The sequence below is a fragment of the Girardinichthys multiradiatus genome, chromosome 22 (assembly GCF_021462225.1).
Source record: "Girardinichthys multiradiatus isolate DD_20200921_A chromosome 22, DD_fGirMul_XY1, whole genome shotgun sequence".
Lineage (NCBI taxonomy): Eukaryota > Metazoa > Chordata > Actinopteri > Cyprinodontiformes > Goodeidae > Girardinichthys > Girardinichthys multiradiatus.
This window is the reverse complement of record NC_061814.1, coordinates 38,579,973-38,598,982: the sequence shown is the minus strand read 5'-3', so window position 1 is coordinate 38,598,982 and position 19,010 is coordinate 38,579,973. Positions and strand designations below refer to the sequence as shown.

Sequence of the window (19,010 nt, the reverse complement as noted above, 5' to 3'; positions counted from 1 at the left end):
TCACACAGAACATTACGATTTCTGGCACTTGGCATTTGGGCTTTCAGTTCATTATTAATGGATGTGCGACAGACCAGCTGGGGTTTTTGGGAACAGCCAATTCTCGAAAGCAAACAATAAAAAAATGCATCTCATGAGAAACGGCAGCTTTGATAAAGCTTCACAGGAGTGCTTTTATTGATACAGTGCCGGAAGGGAGCCAGAGAAGCAGTCTGAAAGCGTCAGAGAATATGGGAAACACACCAAACTGCTGTCAGTTGAGGTAATGCTTCCCACAATAACAGGAATGGGTTGAAAATGCAGGAAACCAGAAAGGAGACATGCATGACTGTCGAGAGAAAGTGTTTGGCATTGATTTGTTTTGTTGACAAAGAAAAGTGCAGACTAAGAGGATTTGTAAGATATCCTGCAGCTCATACCTGCATACACTGAGGCACGCTCTGTGTCTGGAAATGGGCTTCTGCTTTTTTTTTTTGAGCCAGCCTGAATTATTCTGCTGTGCTTTTGAAGATGCAGCTTCAGAAGAAAAGCATTTGGAAGCAGCCTTGTGAAAGCCCACTCTGAATCCCATCAGCGAGGTGAAGGCTGCCTGAAGCTGAGGGGGGAGCCACTGTTAAGTCCGCAGCCCGCCGTAATTTCTGCAGCCGTTCCCTAACTTCACAGAGACCTTGTGTAAGAGTTGAGGGTGCTCCGAATGGATTACTTCAGAGAAAAAAAATGTATCATCACCTGCTGAGACGACACTGATTCCTTTTTCTCCTTTAAAATGTTTGAAACCCTTAAGTGCAGGGTCACTCCTTCCAGTGGATAGTTCATCATTCTATAAAGTAAGTTTGACCTTTATCTTTAGAAAACAACTAAGGTGCATCTCAGTACATGAGAATATCATTGAAATTTCAGTAATTGTATTAAAAGGGGGAAAACTAATGTATTACAGATTACAGATTTCTTCTCTTTTTGCTTTTCTGTCACTTAAACTTTTGAGATCATCGCTGTGTAGAAGTTCTTATCCACTCTTTATGAGAGGATTTATGGGCTGGCTTTGACTAGGCCACTCCAATTTCTTTTTTGGAGTTCAGGGGTGCTGTTGCTGGTGGAATTTAAATCATTGTCCTAACTGATGGCTGGGCACTCTCCTTCTGGATTTTTTGCTAGAGAGCTAAATCCATGGTGCAATCGACTACAGCAAGTTGTCCAGGTGTTGATGTACCAAACCAGGCCCAGACCACAACACTACCACCACCATGTTTGACTATAGATATGATGTACTTTTTCTGAAATGCTGTGTGAAAACCTTTTTCTAGTACACTTTGTCCTTCCATTCCAATTTTCTATTAATATTCTTGCATGCAGCACTCTTTGAGTGGCTATCACCTTTTGTGGCTCACCCTCCTTGTGAAGCATGTCAGTGACTGTCTGCTGGACAGCGATCAAGTCTTACAGTCTTCCCCATAGTTGTTATGGCCACAACAAAAGATTTCTGTAATACTTTTAGTTTGATTACTAATTTTCAATTTGTGTTAGAAACGGAAACTTGTGTTTTCATTAGCTATTAACCATAATGATCAAAGTTTCCAATTAACAAGATAATGGGTTAATAATATATATTATTGTTCATCAATCCTGCTACTCAGAGCCCACTGTCCTGTATGTTTTAGGTTCACTTAAATGATAAACAGGCTTCTGCAGAACTTGATGGCATGCAGAGGATGTAATGTAATCATTTGAATCAGGTGTGCTGGAGCAGAGACACGTGTAAAACATGCAGTGCAGTGCAGTAGGTTCTGAGCACCAGGGTTTAAATACTCTTAATCTGCATCCCTCATCTTCACCAAAAATCAAAGAACTCAAGTGTTACCACACAGGAACGTTAGCTGGACGAGGTGTGTTTTGGCCTTCAGTAGCTTCTCTTTCTCTGCTGAAGTGCCGGAAAGCGAGGGGGGGTGATGGTGAAGATGGATGTACTCCATCCTGTCTTGTTCTCATTAGAATATTTATTTCAGGGCTGGAAGAAACAAGGCCTGGGAAGAATATGGAGTGGTTGTGTCAGCAGCTTTACCAAGACCTGTAATAGGCTGTTGGCAATAAAGATGGTCACAGGAGATATTTACTGTAGATGGATACAGAAGATGTATGGAGGTGGCAGGAAACACAGCCTAATGGAGAATGAGCCTTTAGTTTCACACTATGGTTCTGCAGGACAGCTAAAAAGCTGATCTCCTCTTTAAGGCACCTTTGGTCACACAGGAACAAATCAAGCCAGTTATATTTCCAAAGGAAGCATCATGTGTGAATCTGCTGCATTGATGCTGAGCACCCTAATGTCAAACAGGTCTGGAATAGGCACCAGTGGGCATAAATGGTGGCATCACTAGTGGAGCAATAGTTTGATAGTCGAAGCTGTTAGTGAATGTCACAAGACACCCCATACGAGCCCCATTTGCACATCAAACAGCATCGATGAAGTTTGCTAGGGGGATGTTTTCTGGGTCTCTGTGCAGCCATGCCATCGTATCGTGTTGTTGCCCTGCATGTGGGTGTACAGATGTCATCAACCAATGTGGGGACTAGTGTGAGGGCTTTAACAACAAGCATTTTGAAGACCAGGTAGCACAGCAGACACAACTTTAAAAAGTTGTGGAGTGTTAAAAGCATGGTTGGGTTATAAAACATTATCTAAAGCTTTGAACATCTTACAGAGCTCTGTTGAATGCATCTTCTGACCATGAAAAGAGGATAGTACATGTGCTAGTCTACAAAGGCATGACCATCCACCTAAACTGACAAGCCTGGCAACGAGAGCATTAGTCAGACAGGCCCGTTGTAACTGTAGAGGAGCTGCAGAGATCCACAGCTCAGGTGGGAGAATCTGTTGACAGGACAACTATTAGTCATGCAGTCCCCAGACTCAGCCTTTATAGAAGAGTGGCAAGAAAAAAAAAAATGTCATGTTTGCAATGTCCCACGAAAATGTTGGGGACACTGCAAATATGTGACTGAAGGTCCTCTGATCTTCTGAATATCCTCAACACACCATCCCGATGGGAAAATATGGTGGTGGTGGTGCTAAACTCAGAGCAATCCTGGAAGACAACTTGCAGAGGGCTTGAGAGTGGGATAGAGCTTCTCCTTCCTGCAAGACAACACTAAACATACAGCCAAAGCTACAATGGGATGGTTCAGATCAAAGTCTGTTAATGCAAATGGCCCAGTCAAAGTCTAGACCTAAATTCCATTGGGAATCTGTGCCAAGATTTAAAAAAATGATGTTCAGATGCTCCCCATCCAGTCTGAAGTCTATTTTATGAGAATGGGTAGATGTTCAGTCGTTGGATGTTCAAAGCTGAAAGAGACAAACCCCAGAAGATTCCAGCTGTAATTGCCGTTAAAAGTATTTTCACCAAGTAGTGACTCAGGGGGGCTGAACACACATGCACATAACACTTTAAAGACTTTTATTTGTAAAGAATTTTAAAATGTTAAATGCTTTGAAGTTTATTCAAGTAATGTGACAAAAAGTAAAAAAGTACTTGGTGCCATAATGACCCAGCCAGCAGTTCCAGTCTGGCTCTCACCACTCAAGACTGGTGTTGGATGAACTCTGACCCATGAGTCATTCAGACATAAAAGCTTCTGTTTTGTCTACAGAGCAAAGAACCTATTTTGGTTTTTATATTTAGGCAGTTTGTTACGAGCAACTTGTCACAAACACAGTTTTTCCCATTATTTAATAGTTTTTGGTTCCAGCTCTGGTCTCCCTAGACTTGATTTGAGCTCACCGGCTCTGTTTGGTGGTTTTGAGATGATTCTTGCTATGCAGCTCTATAGGAATCATTGTTCATGATCCTCTGCAGGTGGTGTGGTTAAGAGCTTTTGAAAAAGGAAATCAGGAATGCGGGTAGGATGCTTCCCTGAAGGACTCCTGTTAAACTATTTTTTCCTGGACTTTTTTAATAACATTCCTCTCCACCTTCTTTTTAAACCAGGACATTTTATAGGACATGGCTTTCAAAGTTTCACTTTTTGAAATCAGGCCAGTGGAGGTGTCTTAAGGTGACTCAGAAGCTTTGTAGAGGAGAGGCAGTGCTCAGTCAGACCACTGTTGGAGGAATCCTCAAAGGAACATGCCAGTGTCTCATGACTGAATCATGCAGCCAGTCGTCCGTCCGCTTTACTGTAAATAGGCCACTGAAACTTTTCAGACAGACCAAGCCAACAGAATCACAAGCTTTTGTTTCTCTCTGCCTTTTTCTCCAAAACTGTGTCGTCTCTTCTGCTCCACTCCTATTTCCCTTTCTGCCTCCTAGAACTCATTTGTCATTGTGGCCCGATTATTTCAGCCTCCTTCCTGTGCTCCTTGCAGCCAGTAACCCTTCTCTCTGAGTGGCTTTAACTGTCCCAGCTTAGTCTTGCACGGGCTTTTCCACATGGGTCTTCATTCATATTCATTTGTGCTCACTATAAAGCATCATTCTAATTAACTTTATTGTAAGTGCAGGGCTTGTGGTTTCATTGCAAAATATCAACATGATCCAGAGTCTGAGGAGGGGGTCGGCCATGGAAGAAGGTTGAATATTTGTTTGGTGAACCATTACTGTGTGGATTTGTCTTTATGTCTTGGATCCTGATGAAAGATCCAGTTATGCCCTGTTTTTAGTTTTCTGGTAGACTCTAGCAGATTTTTTTCAGAGTTCATGATGCTCAGCAACAAGGTTTTCGGGGTTTTTTGGAGGAAAAAAAGGCCAATGGCATCCTAGATCCGCCAATGTATTTAACAATGGTTATAAGCTGCTTATCAACATGTATCCTTAGACTCATGCCAGACCTACCTTACATTTGTGACAGTAGGAATCATACAATAGAAAAGATCCAAAAAACTGACTGTTATGTACCCCCAATTTACACAGCGTCTGTCAAGGCTCCGCCATGCCACAGAACAACCTCCGCAGTAATTATGCATGTGTGCGCCCATCTGCCAGAGTTCAACCCAAGTCTACGTTTGCTGAACGCTGGAGTGAGTTTGGAGTCAGTCTACACAGATCAAACATCACCAACAGGAAACGGAACAAGCACCATAAAATATATGGATTTTATTTGAAACCTATTGCATAGAAGCAGTTGCAGTTTCGTTTACATCATCCACGGGATCAACTGTTTTGGTCAGACTTCTGCATTTAACTCTGGCTTTAATCGCATGATCTCGCATTTCCCCGTGCATGCTTCTTGAAGCACCTCTGCCAGAGTTCCTTTGGGCTTCTTAACGGAGCAGATTAGAGCGCTTCCAATGTAAATCAGGACTGGAGCAAATGGCAGCGAAGTGTTTGGTGCAACTGAGACGCAGTGGAGCGCAAGCAGTGTAAATCCAGGGTTAGCCTCTAATATATTGTTATGGAGACCTCCAGAACCAACTGTGAACTGCAGTTTTCCAACACTGAGCTTTTTAAACCATAGATATGAGCAGATTCGGCTAATTTTATTATTTTTTTCTTAGGAATTTTCAGATGTATGAAGATTATTTAGATGCTGTGTACTCTCGTCTTTGAAAAGTGGTTAAAATAAATGAGCCTGTTTCATATATAGGGAAACAAGAAAACACCGACCACTAACTAAAGTCCTTAGGCACCACCTTAAAATGTAACACACATTAAAAATCTCGCTATTAAATGTATCTAATAGAAAGTGGGAGTTTCCACAGGTTTGGCACAGATTTAAAATAGTTATTTGATAATGTGGGAATACATTTTCTCAAGTTAAAAGTAGATTTGTTTGATTCATTGAGGTTCGGCTACTGCAATAAAGGATAAACAGACCTTTTACACATCTTAATAATAAAGAGGACCCTTAATCTTCAATTTCAACCTTTAATATAAAAACATCTGAAGGGGTTTTATTCTCTCTGTGAGAAAGTACTCAAACAACAAAACTAGAAAGTAGATGGAAATGTGCTTGCTGCATGTTGACCTTCGATAGGACCCTGAACATGGCTGAGAGAAGGTGGTCAAGGTAGGCAGCATTGAACAAAAACCTGAAGCCATCCCTCGCATCTTTATATTCTGCTTCCAACACACCAGAATATATACCTAAATTGTCGGTTTTCTGATGTTGAAAGTTGACAAGTGGCTGCATCAAGACAAAGAGAATTTGAGGACAGATTGAATTATTTTCTTTTACTATAAGAGACGAGCTGTCCCTTTGCCTGCTCCCACTGAGGGCAGGACTGAAGCATCAAAAAATGACTTTATACTCTAATTTCAAAAATAGCCCCATCTTCTGTGTATCCCACATTCCTTGGAGTTTCAGTGTATTGATCTGAAGCTAAGAGATGCCAAACACAAGGAAGTAAATGAGTTTCCTCGCTTTACTTTTTCTCTGGAAGAGCCTTGAAAGTGTCACTGCTCGTCAGCGCCGGCTCCTTTATATGCTCCAGTTGTTGGCCGTTATCTGACATCTCCCTGTCATCTCAGACGCAGCGAGGGAGAAAGTGACAGCCAGAGGGTGAGAGAGACAAGCCCAGTCTCCGCTTCTGGATCTGGGCCGGGGAAGTTTGTTTCGCTGGGCTCAGAGATAGCGGGTGACCGTCTCAGAGGAAGCTCATCTGTCAGCATGACACCTGGAAGTAGAGTCTGACAATGAGGTGTTAAAAAGGTGGTCGGAGCCAAAGGCAAACAGCATCCTGCGGCCAGCCATCTGTCGGGGCTGCGCCACAAGGGCGATCTTTAGAAGGTCAGGGCAGGTTGAATAACTGGGGCTGATGTAGACAGTTAAAGAGGCGTTTCCTACCGACAGCATGCAGTAGCCACAGAGAAGATGAATTGTTGGAACAGGGTTTTAAAGCCATTTTCAGAATCCAAATCAATTTGCAAAACAGATTTTTCCCTCTTCCAATTATATCGTAAATCTCATTTTACAGCATGTGGATGAAAACTCAGTAAAACTATTGTGTTTTCTACTTTCCTGAAGCCAAAAAATTATTTCCTGCTTTGCTCTGTTGCAAACATACACCCCTTTGGCAGGAAATCACTGGTAAAGATGAGCAATCAGAATGTCCTTGTGTGTGTTCATGGCCAGACTTGAGGATATAGAGGAAACCTGCTGCTATAAATAGAAGTAATACCATCATAGTAGAAGAGCTTTGATGAGAAAATAAAGAACTGGCTCACTCGCAATCACATGAAGCCCAGTTTGATAAAAGAAATCACCAAGGCTCAGATTGTTTTCCCACCTGGGGGATATTAAATTATTAGTCTGTCTTTATTCTGCTTGGCTGGGTAATCAGCATCTGTTCTACTTTAATTGTTCACTGTTGTGGTTTCATGTTTTGTTCGGAGTGTATTTAAATAGTTACTGAGAGGCTGTGTTTTAATTTGACTTGCATGATTAGAAAGTCTGATTGACAAAACTGTTTAGTGAATTTCAAACTGGTTTCAATGTGAGCTTTTGTCAAACTTGGCATTTATTTCTCTCTGTTGCTGTTTTATTTAATTCAGTTTATTCAAACAGGTCCAAATCAGATTTTAATGCATCTGCAGTAGGGATGCACTGATATGAACATTTAGGCTGCTCTGAATATCTAATATTAATATCGCTGATATGGCCAATAGTCAATATTTACAGAAATTATATGTATTATGTCTATTTTCCTACCCTTTCCACATGGAGAAAAAAATAACTCACCCCTGACATAAACACCCCATGCCCAAACAATTAACATCAACTCAGTTTTACTTATAGAACCAATACCGATATTAATACCAATATATCGTAAATCCCTAATCTCCCGGCTCTTTACAAGACAAACAGGTCAAATTTGTACCCAATCAAACCAAATATTCAAATTCAGTTTAAATCAAATTTCTGTCTAATCCAATAATATACTCAGGTTCAAATCCAATTACCTCCATTCCAATTCAGTTCAGTTATGGTAGAAAGAAAGTCTGATTCACTTGATTATGCAAAAAAATGTTCTGCATTGTGGCTGCATGGTGGTGCAGTTGGTAGCACTGTTGCCTTGCAGCAAGAAGGTCATGGGTTCAACTCCCAGCTTGGGGTCTCTTTTGCATGGAGTTTGCATGTTCTCCCTGTGGATGCGTGGGTTCTCTCTGGGTACTCCAGCTTCCTCCCACAGCATGACTGTTAGATTCATTGTTCTCTCTAAATTGCCCTTGGTAATGAGTGTGTGCATGATTGTTTGTCCTGTGTGTCTCTGTGTTGCCCTACGATGGAGCGACAACCTGTCCAGGGTTTACCCCGCCTCTCCTCTGTAGACTGCTGGAGATAGGCATCGGGTCCCCCGCGACCCTGTACAGAAGAAGCAGGTATAGAAGATAGATGGAAGTTCCAGATTGCATAGCTCCATCATGGTCTCCTTTTAGGACAAAGAAGCAAATAAACACAAGAGCATTGGCCAAGTAGTGCTTTCTAGTGCACAAGGTTAATTGGAGCAATGTGGCTTTCAGCAGCTCTGTCCAGGAAAGAGAACCAGCCAAACACAGAAACACTGGGCAAAGACTACTTTCTAACAAAAAAGTATAAGATATTATTGGTGGGAATAGCTGAGGAAGCGGCTAAACACTGCTGCACTGGTCCAGAGGTACTTTCAATAAAAAAGTGCACAAAATTATAGCTTTCAGTTACAATGTCCAGGAAAGTGACACTGCTAAGCAAAGGAGTGTATATTTTACTTTGTATATCTGGACACACGTGAAAGAAAGACTGGAATTTGACTGAGACTTATCGACCTGATGTTAAAAAGATAGCCACCTAAAGGTCAGCGGACCTGCAGGAATAGGCAAGGCTGTAGCTTTGTATGTTATTGTTGCACTGACAAAAGAAGCAGTGTTGTTCTAAACTGTAGCCAAGAATGATGTAAACACAGAATCAGTCACTGAAACAAGAAAACAATTGCTTCTGACTTGGATCTGGGGTTATTGATGAACAGCAAAAAAGTCTTGACAGCTTGAATGATGCATGGCGTACAAAACGCAGCGTAAAACAAACTTGTTTTCTCTATCAGCTGTGATCAGACAGTAAATATTTCTAGAGAAGATCCATAAAAAATAGTGGATATATGGATGATATACATTTTGTACAGATGTGCAACTGTGACTACTTTATGCCTGCTTCCACTTGGTAAAAGTAATCATAAGATAAACATCTGTTATGCTGCTAATACTTAGCTGTATACAATAAAAATAAGAAATCTACATACACTGAATAAGTGTAATATAACCTTTTTTTCACTCACTCTAACATTAAATCAGACTAACCTTTCCTATTTGCTAAATGTTGCAACAATAAATTTTTTAAAACCTTCTTAAAATTCAGAATGTAAATGCAACCCTCAGTATTTGCCTTTTAAAACTGTGTGACTTGTGTCAAACATTTTGGGTTCACAACCTTCTCACAAACATTTGCTGAACATTTGGCCCATTCCTCCTGACAGAGCAGCTGTAACTGAATCAGGTTTGTAGGCCACCTTCCTCACACATCTTTTCAACTCTGCCAACAAATTTGTTGTGGGACTGAAATCAGGGCTTTGTTATGGTCTCAAAACATTGACTTTGTTCTCCTTAAGCCCGTGAACAGCTATTTTCAAGTCTTGCCACTGATTCTCATTTGGATTTAGTTCTGGACTTAGACTGGGCCATAAAGTATACGATTGTAGCTCTGGCTGGATGTTCAGGGTCATCGCCCTGCTGGAAGCCGAACCTCCACCCCATGTCTCAAGACTTCTGCAGACTCTAAAAGGTTTCTTACAAGATTGTCCTGCGTTTAGATTCACTCCTTTTTCCATCAACTCTGCCAGCTTCACTGTTCGTGCTAAAGAAAGGCATTCCCACAGCATGATGCAGCCACCACCATTTCAAGAGGGGAATAGTATTGTGCAGTGCTTTTTACTGCATACCATTTTGCATGTAGACCATAAAGTACAGACCAACCTCCTATACAGGTCCTTCTCAAAATATTTGCATATTGTGATAAACTTCATTATTTTCCATAATGTCATGATGAAAATTTAACATTCATATATTTTAGATTCATTGCATACTAACTGAAATATTTCAGGTCTTTTATTGTCTTAATACGGATGATTTTGGCATACAGCTCATGAAAACCCAAAATTCCTATCTCACAAAATTAGCATATTTCATCCGACCAATAAAAGAAAAGTGTTTTTAATACAAAAAACGTCAACCTTCAAATAATCATGTACAGTTATACACTCAATACTTGGTTGGGAATCCTTTGGCAGAAATGACTGTTTCAATGCGGCGTGGCATGGAGGCAATCAGCCTGTGGCACTGCTGAGGTCTTATGGAGGCCCAGGATGCTTCGATAGCGGCCTTTAGCTCATCCAGAGTGTTGGGTCTTGAGTCTCTCAACATTCTCTTCACAATATCCCACAGATTCTCTATGGGGTTCAGGTCAGGAGAGTTGGCAGGCCAATTGAGCACAGTGATACCATGGTCAGTAAACCATTTACCAGTGGTTTTGGCACTGTGAGCAGGTGCCAGGTTGTGCTGAAAAAGGAAATCTTCATCTCCATAAAGCTTTTCAGCAGATGGAAGCATGAAGTGCTCCAAAATCTCCTGATAGCTAGCTGCATTGACCCTGCCCTTGATAAAACACAGTGGACCAACACCAGCAGCTGACACGGCACCCCAGACCATCACTGACTGTGGGTACTTGACACTGGACTTTGGCATTTTGGCATTTCCTTCTCCCCAGTCTTCCTCCAGACTCTGGCACCTTGATTTCCGAATGACATGCAGAATTTGCTTTCATCCGAAAAAAGTACTTTGGACCACTGAGCAACAGTCCAGTGCTGATTCTCTGTAGCCCAGGTCAGGCGCTTCTGCCGCTGTTTCTGGTTCAAAAGTGGCTTGACCTGGGGAATGCGGCACCTGTAGCCCATTTCCTGCACACGCCTGTGCACGGTGGCTCTGGATGTTTCTACTCCAGACTCAGTCCACTGCTTCCGCAGGTCCCCCAAGGTCTGGAATCGGCTCTTCTCCACAATCTTCCTCAGGGTCCGGTCACCTCTTCTTCTTCTTGTTGTGCAGCGTTTTCTGCCACACTTTTTCCTTCCCACAGATTTCCCACTGAGGTGCCTTGATACAGCACTCTGGGAACAGCCTATTCGTTCAGAAATTTCTTTCTGTGTCAATAGTCAATAGTGGCCTTCTGGACAGCAATCAGGTCGGCAGTCTTACCCATGATTGGGGTTTTGAGTGATGAACCAGGCTGGGAGTTTTAAAGGCCTCAGGAATCTTTTGCAGGTGTTTAGAGTTAACTCGTTGATTCAGATGATTAGGTTCATAGCTCGTTTAGGGACCCTTTTAATGATTTGCTAATTTTGTGAGATAGGAATTTTGGGTTTTCATGAGTTGTATGCCAAAATCATCCGTATTAAAACAATAAAAGACCTGAAATATTTCAGTTAGTGTGCAATGAATCTAAAATATATGAATGTTAAATTTTCATCATGACATTATGGAAAATAATGAAGTTTATCACAATATGCTAATATTTTGAGAAGGACCTGTATATGTCTTCTGGGTCCCTCTGGTACTTCACATGTCTTTACTACAACAACAGCTTTCTTACTATACTCTATACCAAGGTGAGATTTGTGGAGTGCATAGCAAATTGTTGTCCTGTCTGATGATGGATCAAACAGAGCTCTGTGAGATGTTTAAAGCTTGGGATGTTGTTCTATTACCTGATCCTGATTCAAATGTCTTCACAACCTTCTCCCTGACCTGTCTTCTGTCCCCCTGGGTCTTCATGGTCCTTTGTTCCCTAATGTTCTCTAACAAACCTCTGAGGCCTTCACAGAACAGCTGCATTTACACTGATATTAAATTACACACAGGTCAGCTCTTATTTACTAATTACTTAACTTCAGAAGGTAATTAGTTGCACTGGATTTTATTTAGGTGCATCACAGTAAAGAGGGCTGAGTAAAAATAAAAACAACAGATTTTATTTGTAAAACATGTCTCTTTTTTCTTCCGTTTCACGATTTTTTTGTGTTGCTTTGTCACGTAAAACCCCAATTAAATACTGTTACGTTTGTAGCTTTAATATAAGAAAAGCTCAGTGGATATAAAAATTTCAAATGTAGGTTCAGTTCTGCTTCAAACTGTGCATTAGGAAGATGCAGTGCATCAGGAATAAAGTTTGCAGGTACGTATCATGATGCATGTTGTAAGCTTTAAATTTAAGTTCTGCATGCAAGTGCATTCAAGCCCTGCTTTCTGTTTGCTGAGTATGTGCTCAGTCTCTGCTTCTGTTTGTGCGCCATGTGCTTTCCCTCCACCCCCCCATCACTCAGTTGTGGGTTTGCTCCCAGGTACTCCTTCCAGGATGAGGAGGACATGTTCATGGTGGTCGACCTCCTGCTCGGGGGAGACCTGCGCTACCACCTACAGCAGAATGTCCAGTTCAGCGAGGACGCTGTCAGACTCTACCTTTGTGAGATGACTCTGGCCCTGGACTACCTGCAGAGCCAGCACATCATCCACAGGTACAAAATCATCTTTCTGCTCATTTATTTTTTATGATTTTCTTGGCTTTCTGGAGCTTTATTTGCCAGAAAAAACATTGTTTTTAGACTATTTTCTACTAGCAGCTATTTTTCAAACAATCCTTTTTTAGCCAATTTTGGTAATTTATGCATCTTTAAGTAACTGTTGGTTTGCTACGAAAAAAATCAGACAGAATCCAGGAATTGTAGAGCTCTGACTTTTTTTTTTTCTATTCAGTTCTTCAAACATTTCATTCCAGTTCACAGCATGACATACATACCAACAACAGGAGGAAGAGCCCCCCCTGATCTAAACCACCTGGCTTTTAAAGCATTGGCTCCTACCTGGACTAATTAAGGGGTGGAGACAACATTTACATTTCCAGATAGAAAAACATTTGTACTAAACTATATTCCTAGAAAGATATTTACATAATTACAAGAAACAACTTCAAAACTAAAACAAAAACAATCTGGGCCCAATCAAAATCCAGAAAACATCTCCCCTCTCTCTCAGACAATGGATTTTCCCAGTGAGGCTGATTGAAAACACCAGGTCCTTGTCAGCACTGCTCATGGGCGCGCTTCCATGGCAACACAAGACCAGGTGACCTCCAAGAGAAGAGAGAATGATTAAAACAAAATATTAAATAAAGCAAATAACTTCCTCTCAACAAAAGCAATACATTTACCACCTAAATAAGAATATTGGAAGTACAAAAAACAACACCTGTTAGGGAGGGGGTAAATCCCTCACAGTAACAAAAAGAGAAAACTGCCATGTAAATGAATTTTAAGTTCATACAAAAGTTGTAACTTATCCATGCCTCTGTTGGACAGGTAGGGGAAGAAACTTTATTAGATCTTTAGTTTACATGTTGCATACTGTTTATACCAAGTATCCCCAGTATTTACTGTCCAAATATGACTTTAAAGCATGCTGGTACAACTGCTGAAATTGCATAAAAGACTCCTAAAGATACAGTCATGTTTGCATCTGGTAGCTTTAGCATTTAAGAGGTTTTATATCATTTTGTTCTGTGTCTGCTGATTGCAACAGTATTGATGTTTTACCCTGCTTTGCTACTCTGGCTTTAGCTGAAACTGGACGAATTATATTTGAAGTTGGAGTGCAGTTGGAATTTATGTTCTGTGCTTTTTTTGTTTCATGTAATCAAACAATTTTGAATGTATATTCAGATTTATTTATTTATAGGAGCAAGGCTATTCATATCAGCCTTTCAAAACCCCAATAAAACAAAGCCAGATATGATTCATGAACCAAACTGGAAGAAATTTGCTTTTAGAATCAGTCCGACTCTGGATTCAGGGATTTTTCATCCAGACTTGGTGTGCAGGAAAGGGCTGCTCTGGTGTTCGCTGGAGGATGCCTTCACACTGGATGAGAACAGAGCTCCCATGTATCATTTATCAGTCAGATGGTCAGAAAACATTCAAAGCCAGGATGAGGTTAATCATTTCGGTATCAGGCTGCTGAATGGAGCATTTTGGAGTATGGTGGCGGCGTGTTCATAATGTGGGGTCTGAAGCAAGGCGGAGCACACTGACCTCATGCCAATGTTACAACCTCTTTATGATGGTAGCTTTTTTTAACTTCTAGCATGTGACCACTGCCTGAAATGGTCCGAGAGAGTCCTGCCAGGTAATCACCTGGTGTGTAGTGGGTGTCTGTGGTAGAAACATTGTGGGAAAGTGTTTTTATATTGTAGAGATGAAGAATGGGAAAATTAATTATATCCAGGATGTTCAAAAGATAAAACCCTATTTAGTTTTAACTAAGACCATAGAAGCTTCGATTACTTTACACTGAAGGAGATTTAAATTTTTTTCTAATCGGTCATGTCTGGGCAGAATGGCCCAGACATGACTTTCCTAAATGAAGAACTGAGCTTCTTTTTTGTAAATGTGGCCATATATTATCTTTAATCAGTGCAGCCTCCAGTATGCACAGTTTTTTCTGTACAAAAATGCTGAGCACAGCGGTACAGTGAGTGTGTGTCTGCAGTTTGGTGAGTAAAAGAGCGAAGATCCCAACAGACTGCTGATTTAGTGCCACAGATGGCTGAAATGCTGTTTGAATGCTATTCAAAACCTTGTTTGGACTAAATTCTTACCTTCACACAATGTATACGTACATTAATAATGTTGTGAGGAATTTCCGTTTATTTCCTCTGAAGTCATGGTGAGAAGTTTATATGTGTTTTTTATATGTGCAGTTTTAGTTTTCTAAAACTGGAATAAGAACTTTGTTAAGAAGAAGTCAGAAAAATGTTGAGTAAGTTGCAGGAATCCTGACTCATTTCTGTTTTATCGTAATGTATTTGCCAACTCAGAGTCAATAGCTGCGCTGTGGGATCTCTCCTTGTTTTCTCCTCCTCTTCATGACTCAAGGGGAAGTCCTTCCAATCTCGCATTTAATGGGTCGTAGATCTGTCAGCGTGAAACAGACCTTCTTTTCACATGTCAAGTGTGCTTCACTTGTTACCCAACTGATCCATTGACTCAATCTGTTTCCAGCTTTCAATCTGGCATTTCCTCGTCTGTAAATGATTCCTGGGGAGGAGACATGTTTGTTTATCTGAAACCAGGATTTTACATGTAAAAAGAAATAAATTAGAAACTGTTAAAAATATTTTTTTGTTTAATGTTCAGCACAGCTGCTTTTTCAGGGCAATATATCTTATTACAGATGGAGCAGCGAATAATGTTTCCATAACTCCCCATTCTTTGGAATCAGAATCTCCAGATTTCACCTTTAGACATGGATCCTAGAAATAAACCTCTCTTTTGAAACTTTTGGATCAGACTCCAATTGATGTTGTGGCTCAGGAGCTGCCGCCTCTTAACACATGATTGAATGCACCCCTGCCGATGTGTATCTGCAGCTATTTTTAGGTGCTCAGGCATAGGTATATGCTGTAAAAATATACACACCCCTGCAGCTCCCACCAATATGTTGTCGGTTGGCTTACTGATAGGCGAAGCTCTGCACAGTAGGTGCAGGTTCATTGGACTTAAATGTGAGAAATATTCCACTCGTTTTCACATTACAGCTGCATTTCCTCCTTCTAAGTAGCCACGATATTCCAGTTTGGTTTTCCTGTCCGTGAAGGCACCTAAAATGCACATTGAGTAGGTGTTGATAAAACAAATGCACAACGGTTTGATGTTTAACAAGCTCTGTCTGCTGGAAAGGAGCTGTAATCCCATTGTTGGGTATCCGTGGCCTCTGCAGCATGCCTGTGTTGTTCCAGCGTTTAGGTTTTCCACACTAGGATACACTACACCATTTCTTTTTGCTGCACCAACTTAAGGAAGAAGGCTCTCCGGTCTCCTAGCAACAGTCAGCTGTCACCATGCCCAAGGAGGTAAAATTAGTCTTATTAGAGGAAGGGAGGCACAACTGGAGAATTCCTCACTTTCTTGCCTCATTTTGCTTTTTCCTCTTATTGCACTAATTTCTATAAATCATCCCCTACTTTGAGATTGTTCCCGACTGCAATTTTATGTCAGTGTTCCATGAGTGCATTTTAATTCAATTAAAAAATCAATAAAAAAGGTAAATTATTTTGGTCATGTGATTTAAAAAGCCAAACTTGTATATTAAAAACATTTTTTATGCATACATTGACAGATTTCAAGCATTTATTACCCCAGATGTTCTCTGAAAATATAAATATTGATTAAAATAAAAATGACCAAGTTACTACACATTTATGGGGAAGACTGAGGTCTGAGGATGAGAAACAAAAGGTATTGCTACATAAACTAGCTGATCCCAGAGTGCTACATCCCAGCATAAAAATTAAGTGAATGGAAAAAGTGTGGTTGAAAAATGTGTACAATCAACAAGGATTCAGGAGTTTAGGGAGATTTAAAGGGTGTGGCCTGTGGCTGGAATCAGTGCTTCAAGAGACCAAGCACACAGATGTATCATGACATTGGCTACAAATTGTTGCAAGTGATCTAAACATCAGAAGTGTCTTATCTGGGTTAAGGGGAAAGAGGACTAGACTGTTACTCAGTGGTCTGAAGTCCTCTGATAAGATTTAAGGAAATTTAGCATTTTATTTAGTAATCAGCTTTATGGAGATGCTGATTTAATTATACCAAGGGTACCAGTACCTACGTCAATGACCATGGCATCACTGTGCTTGATTAGCCAGCAAACTGGACTGACCTAAACGTGTAGAAAATCAATGGAGTACATTTATTATTACTATTATTATTATTATTATTATTACACCCCAGCAGTGAAACAGAATTTTGGGTTTTTATAATCTGTAAGCCATAATCATCAAAATTTACAGAAATAAATGCTTGGAAAAAAAATTATCCTCTCTGTAATTAATGTATAATTAGGTTTCATTTTTGATGCAAATCCTAATTTATTGAGATGCACCCGTATGTTGAATGAGTCTCCTCAGCCTTCCCACCTCCTCCTCTCTCCTTCAAGACTTTAGGCAGAGGGTGTTTGCAGCATGCACATCTTTGTCATGCATGCAGATGCTTCCTCTAAACTGCATGTGTTTTTTGTGCTGCAGTGTGACGTGCACTGTCATTAAATACAGCGTGTACACTCAGAAGCGGATAGTAAAAGTCAAGTCAGTGGATGTGTTCAGTGCATGCAGCCCTAGTGTAACAAGCCTGTTTGGGCAAACATGCAGAGAGTGTCCAGATGTTTGAAGATTGTTGCGGCTGAAGTCCCTCAGGCAGCCTTTTAAAAGGAAATAAATCTCGTCCCTCTTGTGCTCTTACTGACACAATGTTGCACCAACACGCAATTCACACATGCATCAGCCTCCAACTCACCTCCTACAGACTTTCACATCTACACATACTGTATATATTGAATCCCAGGCTTTCCCACATGTGATGACATTTTGAAGGACTGCTTCAGAATGTGTTCACTGAGGAGCTGACTAAACCCTTTCAGTTATGACCATGAAACACTTCTGACTGCAGCTCTGGTTGCACGTTAGAGAGGCTGAACAGCCGTCAGTGAGAACAGTTAAACCTCATTAAAATCATTTGACTATTATTGTTAACATTAAGGTGATTAAATTACATCTTTGTTTTGTGTTTTTTTCAGAGATGTGAAGCCAGACAATATCCTTTTAGATGAACAAGGTAAGAAAATGAACATTTTGTTTTTGGTGGCACTCTGCAGGTGTAGATTCAATTCTGAGTTGTTTCTGTTGTTTACTGCACTACGTCAAAGTGTATACAAGTGCATTCGAAAAATCCATGTAACTTAAGTCATACAGATCATTTTATGTTAATGATAATCCAAAGTTTACAACAATTCACATTTAAATCTTTGCAAAATCCCGGAGGCAGAAAGTTTGGACACCGCTGCTTTAGGCACGTGCTCTGGCTTTAAGACAGCTGCTACTCTGCCCAGAAGTGGACATCCCAGCAAATTAATCCCCAAAATCAGATGGGAAGATTTTAGAGACATTTCAGGCTCTATAGCCCTGAGAAATAGTCTGAATCCAGAGAATCCATAGCATGCTGTTACCAGGGCTGCTCTGGGTTTTTCGGATCATTCTCTTATCCACCTCATCCCAACCTACAGACAGAAACTAAGAGCTTCCAAACCTGCGGTTCACACTGTTAAGAAGTGGACTGAGGAATCAAAGCAGATGCTACAGGCCTGCTTTGAATGCACAGACTGGACTGTTTTCGAAACATCAGCCATTGACTTAAACCAACTAACTGATGTGGTGACATCATACATCAGTTTCTGTGAGGACATGTGTGTGCAGACCAAGACCTTCTGCACCTTTGCGAACAACAAGCCATGGTTTACTCCACATCTCAGGAATCTGCGCAAGGACAAGGAAGAAGCTCACAGCAGTGGTGATTGGGCGCGGTACAGGCAGGCCAGGAACGAACTAACAAAGGAGATCAAAGCAGCCAAGAGAAGCTATAGAGAGAAGATGAAGAACAGCCTTTCTACTGGTGATACTTCAGCTGTATGGACTGGTCTGAGAAACCTGACTGCCTACAGGAGCCCCCCCACCCTTCTTGAAAAGAATCTCCGCCTGGCCAACCGTCTGAATGGCTTCTACTGCAGACATGACAAGAAGCCATTCACACCTCAAACCATCTCCTCCACATCCCATTCAGGAACAAATTCCTACCATAAAGTAACCAACCCCCTACCTTCAGATCCTCTGCCTACACTAAAGATCTCAGAGGAAGAGGTAAACAGGCTCTTTGAGCGCATGAAAACAAAGAAAGCTGGAGGACCTGATAACATCTCCCCATCATGCCTGAAAGCCTGTGCAAATCAACTCGCCCCGATCTTCACAAGGATCTTCAACAACTCACTGGAGAAATGTGAGGTCCCAGTGCTTCAAACGATCCACCATCATCCCAGTTCCTAAGAAACCCACCATCCTAGGTTTAAATGACTACAGGCCTGTAGCCTAGAGGGTGACACGGGAGTGGATTT

General features: G+C 41.0%; 1 protein-coding gene across 1 annotated transcript in view; it reads left to right on the top strand.

Moving 5' to 3' along the window:
• Nucleotides 1-19,010, top strand: part of LOC124859272 (serine/threonine-protein kinase 32C-like) — a 122,113-nt gene that overhangs the window by 77,089 nt on the left and 26,014 nt on the right. Inside the window, exons 4-5 of the mRNA XM_047351975.1 lie at nucleotides 12,356-12,529; nucleotides 17,643-17,680. Coding sequence (XP_047207931.1) covers nucleotides 12,356-12,529; nucleotides 17,643-17,680 — 212 coding nt within the window. The remainder of the gene's footprint in view (nucleotides 1-12,355; nucleotides 12,530-17,642; nucleotides 17,681-19,010) is intronic.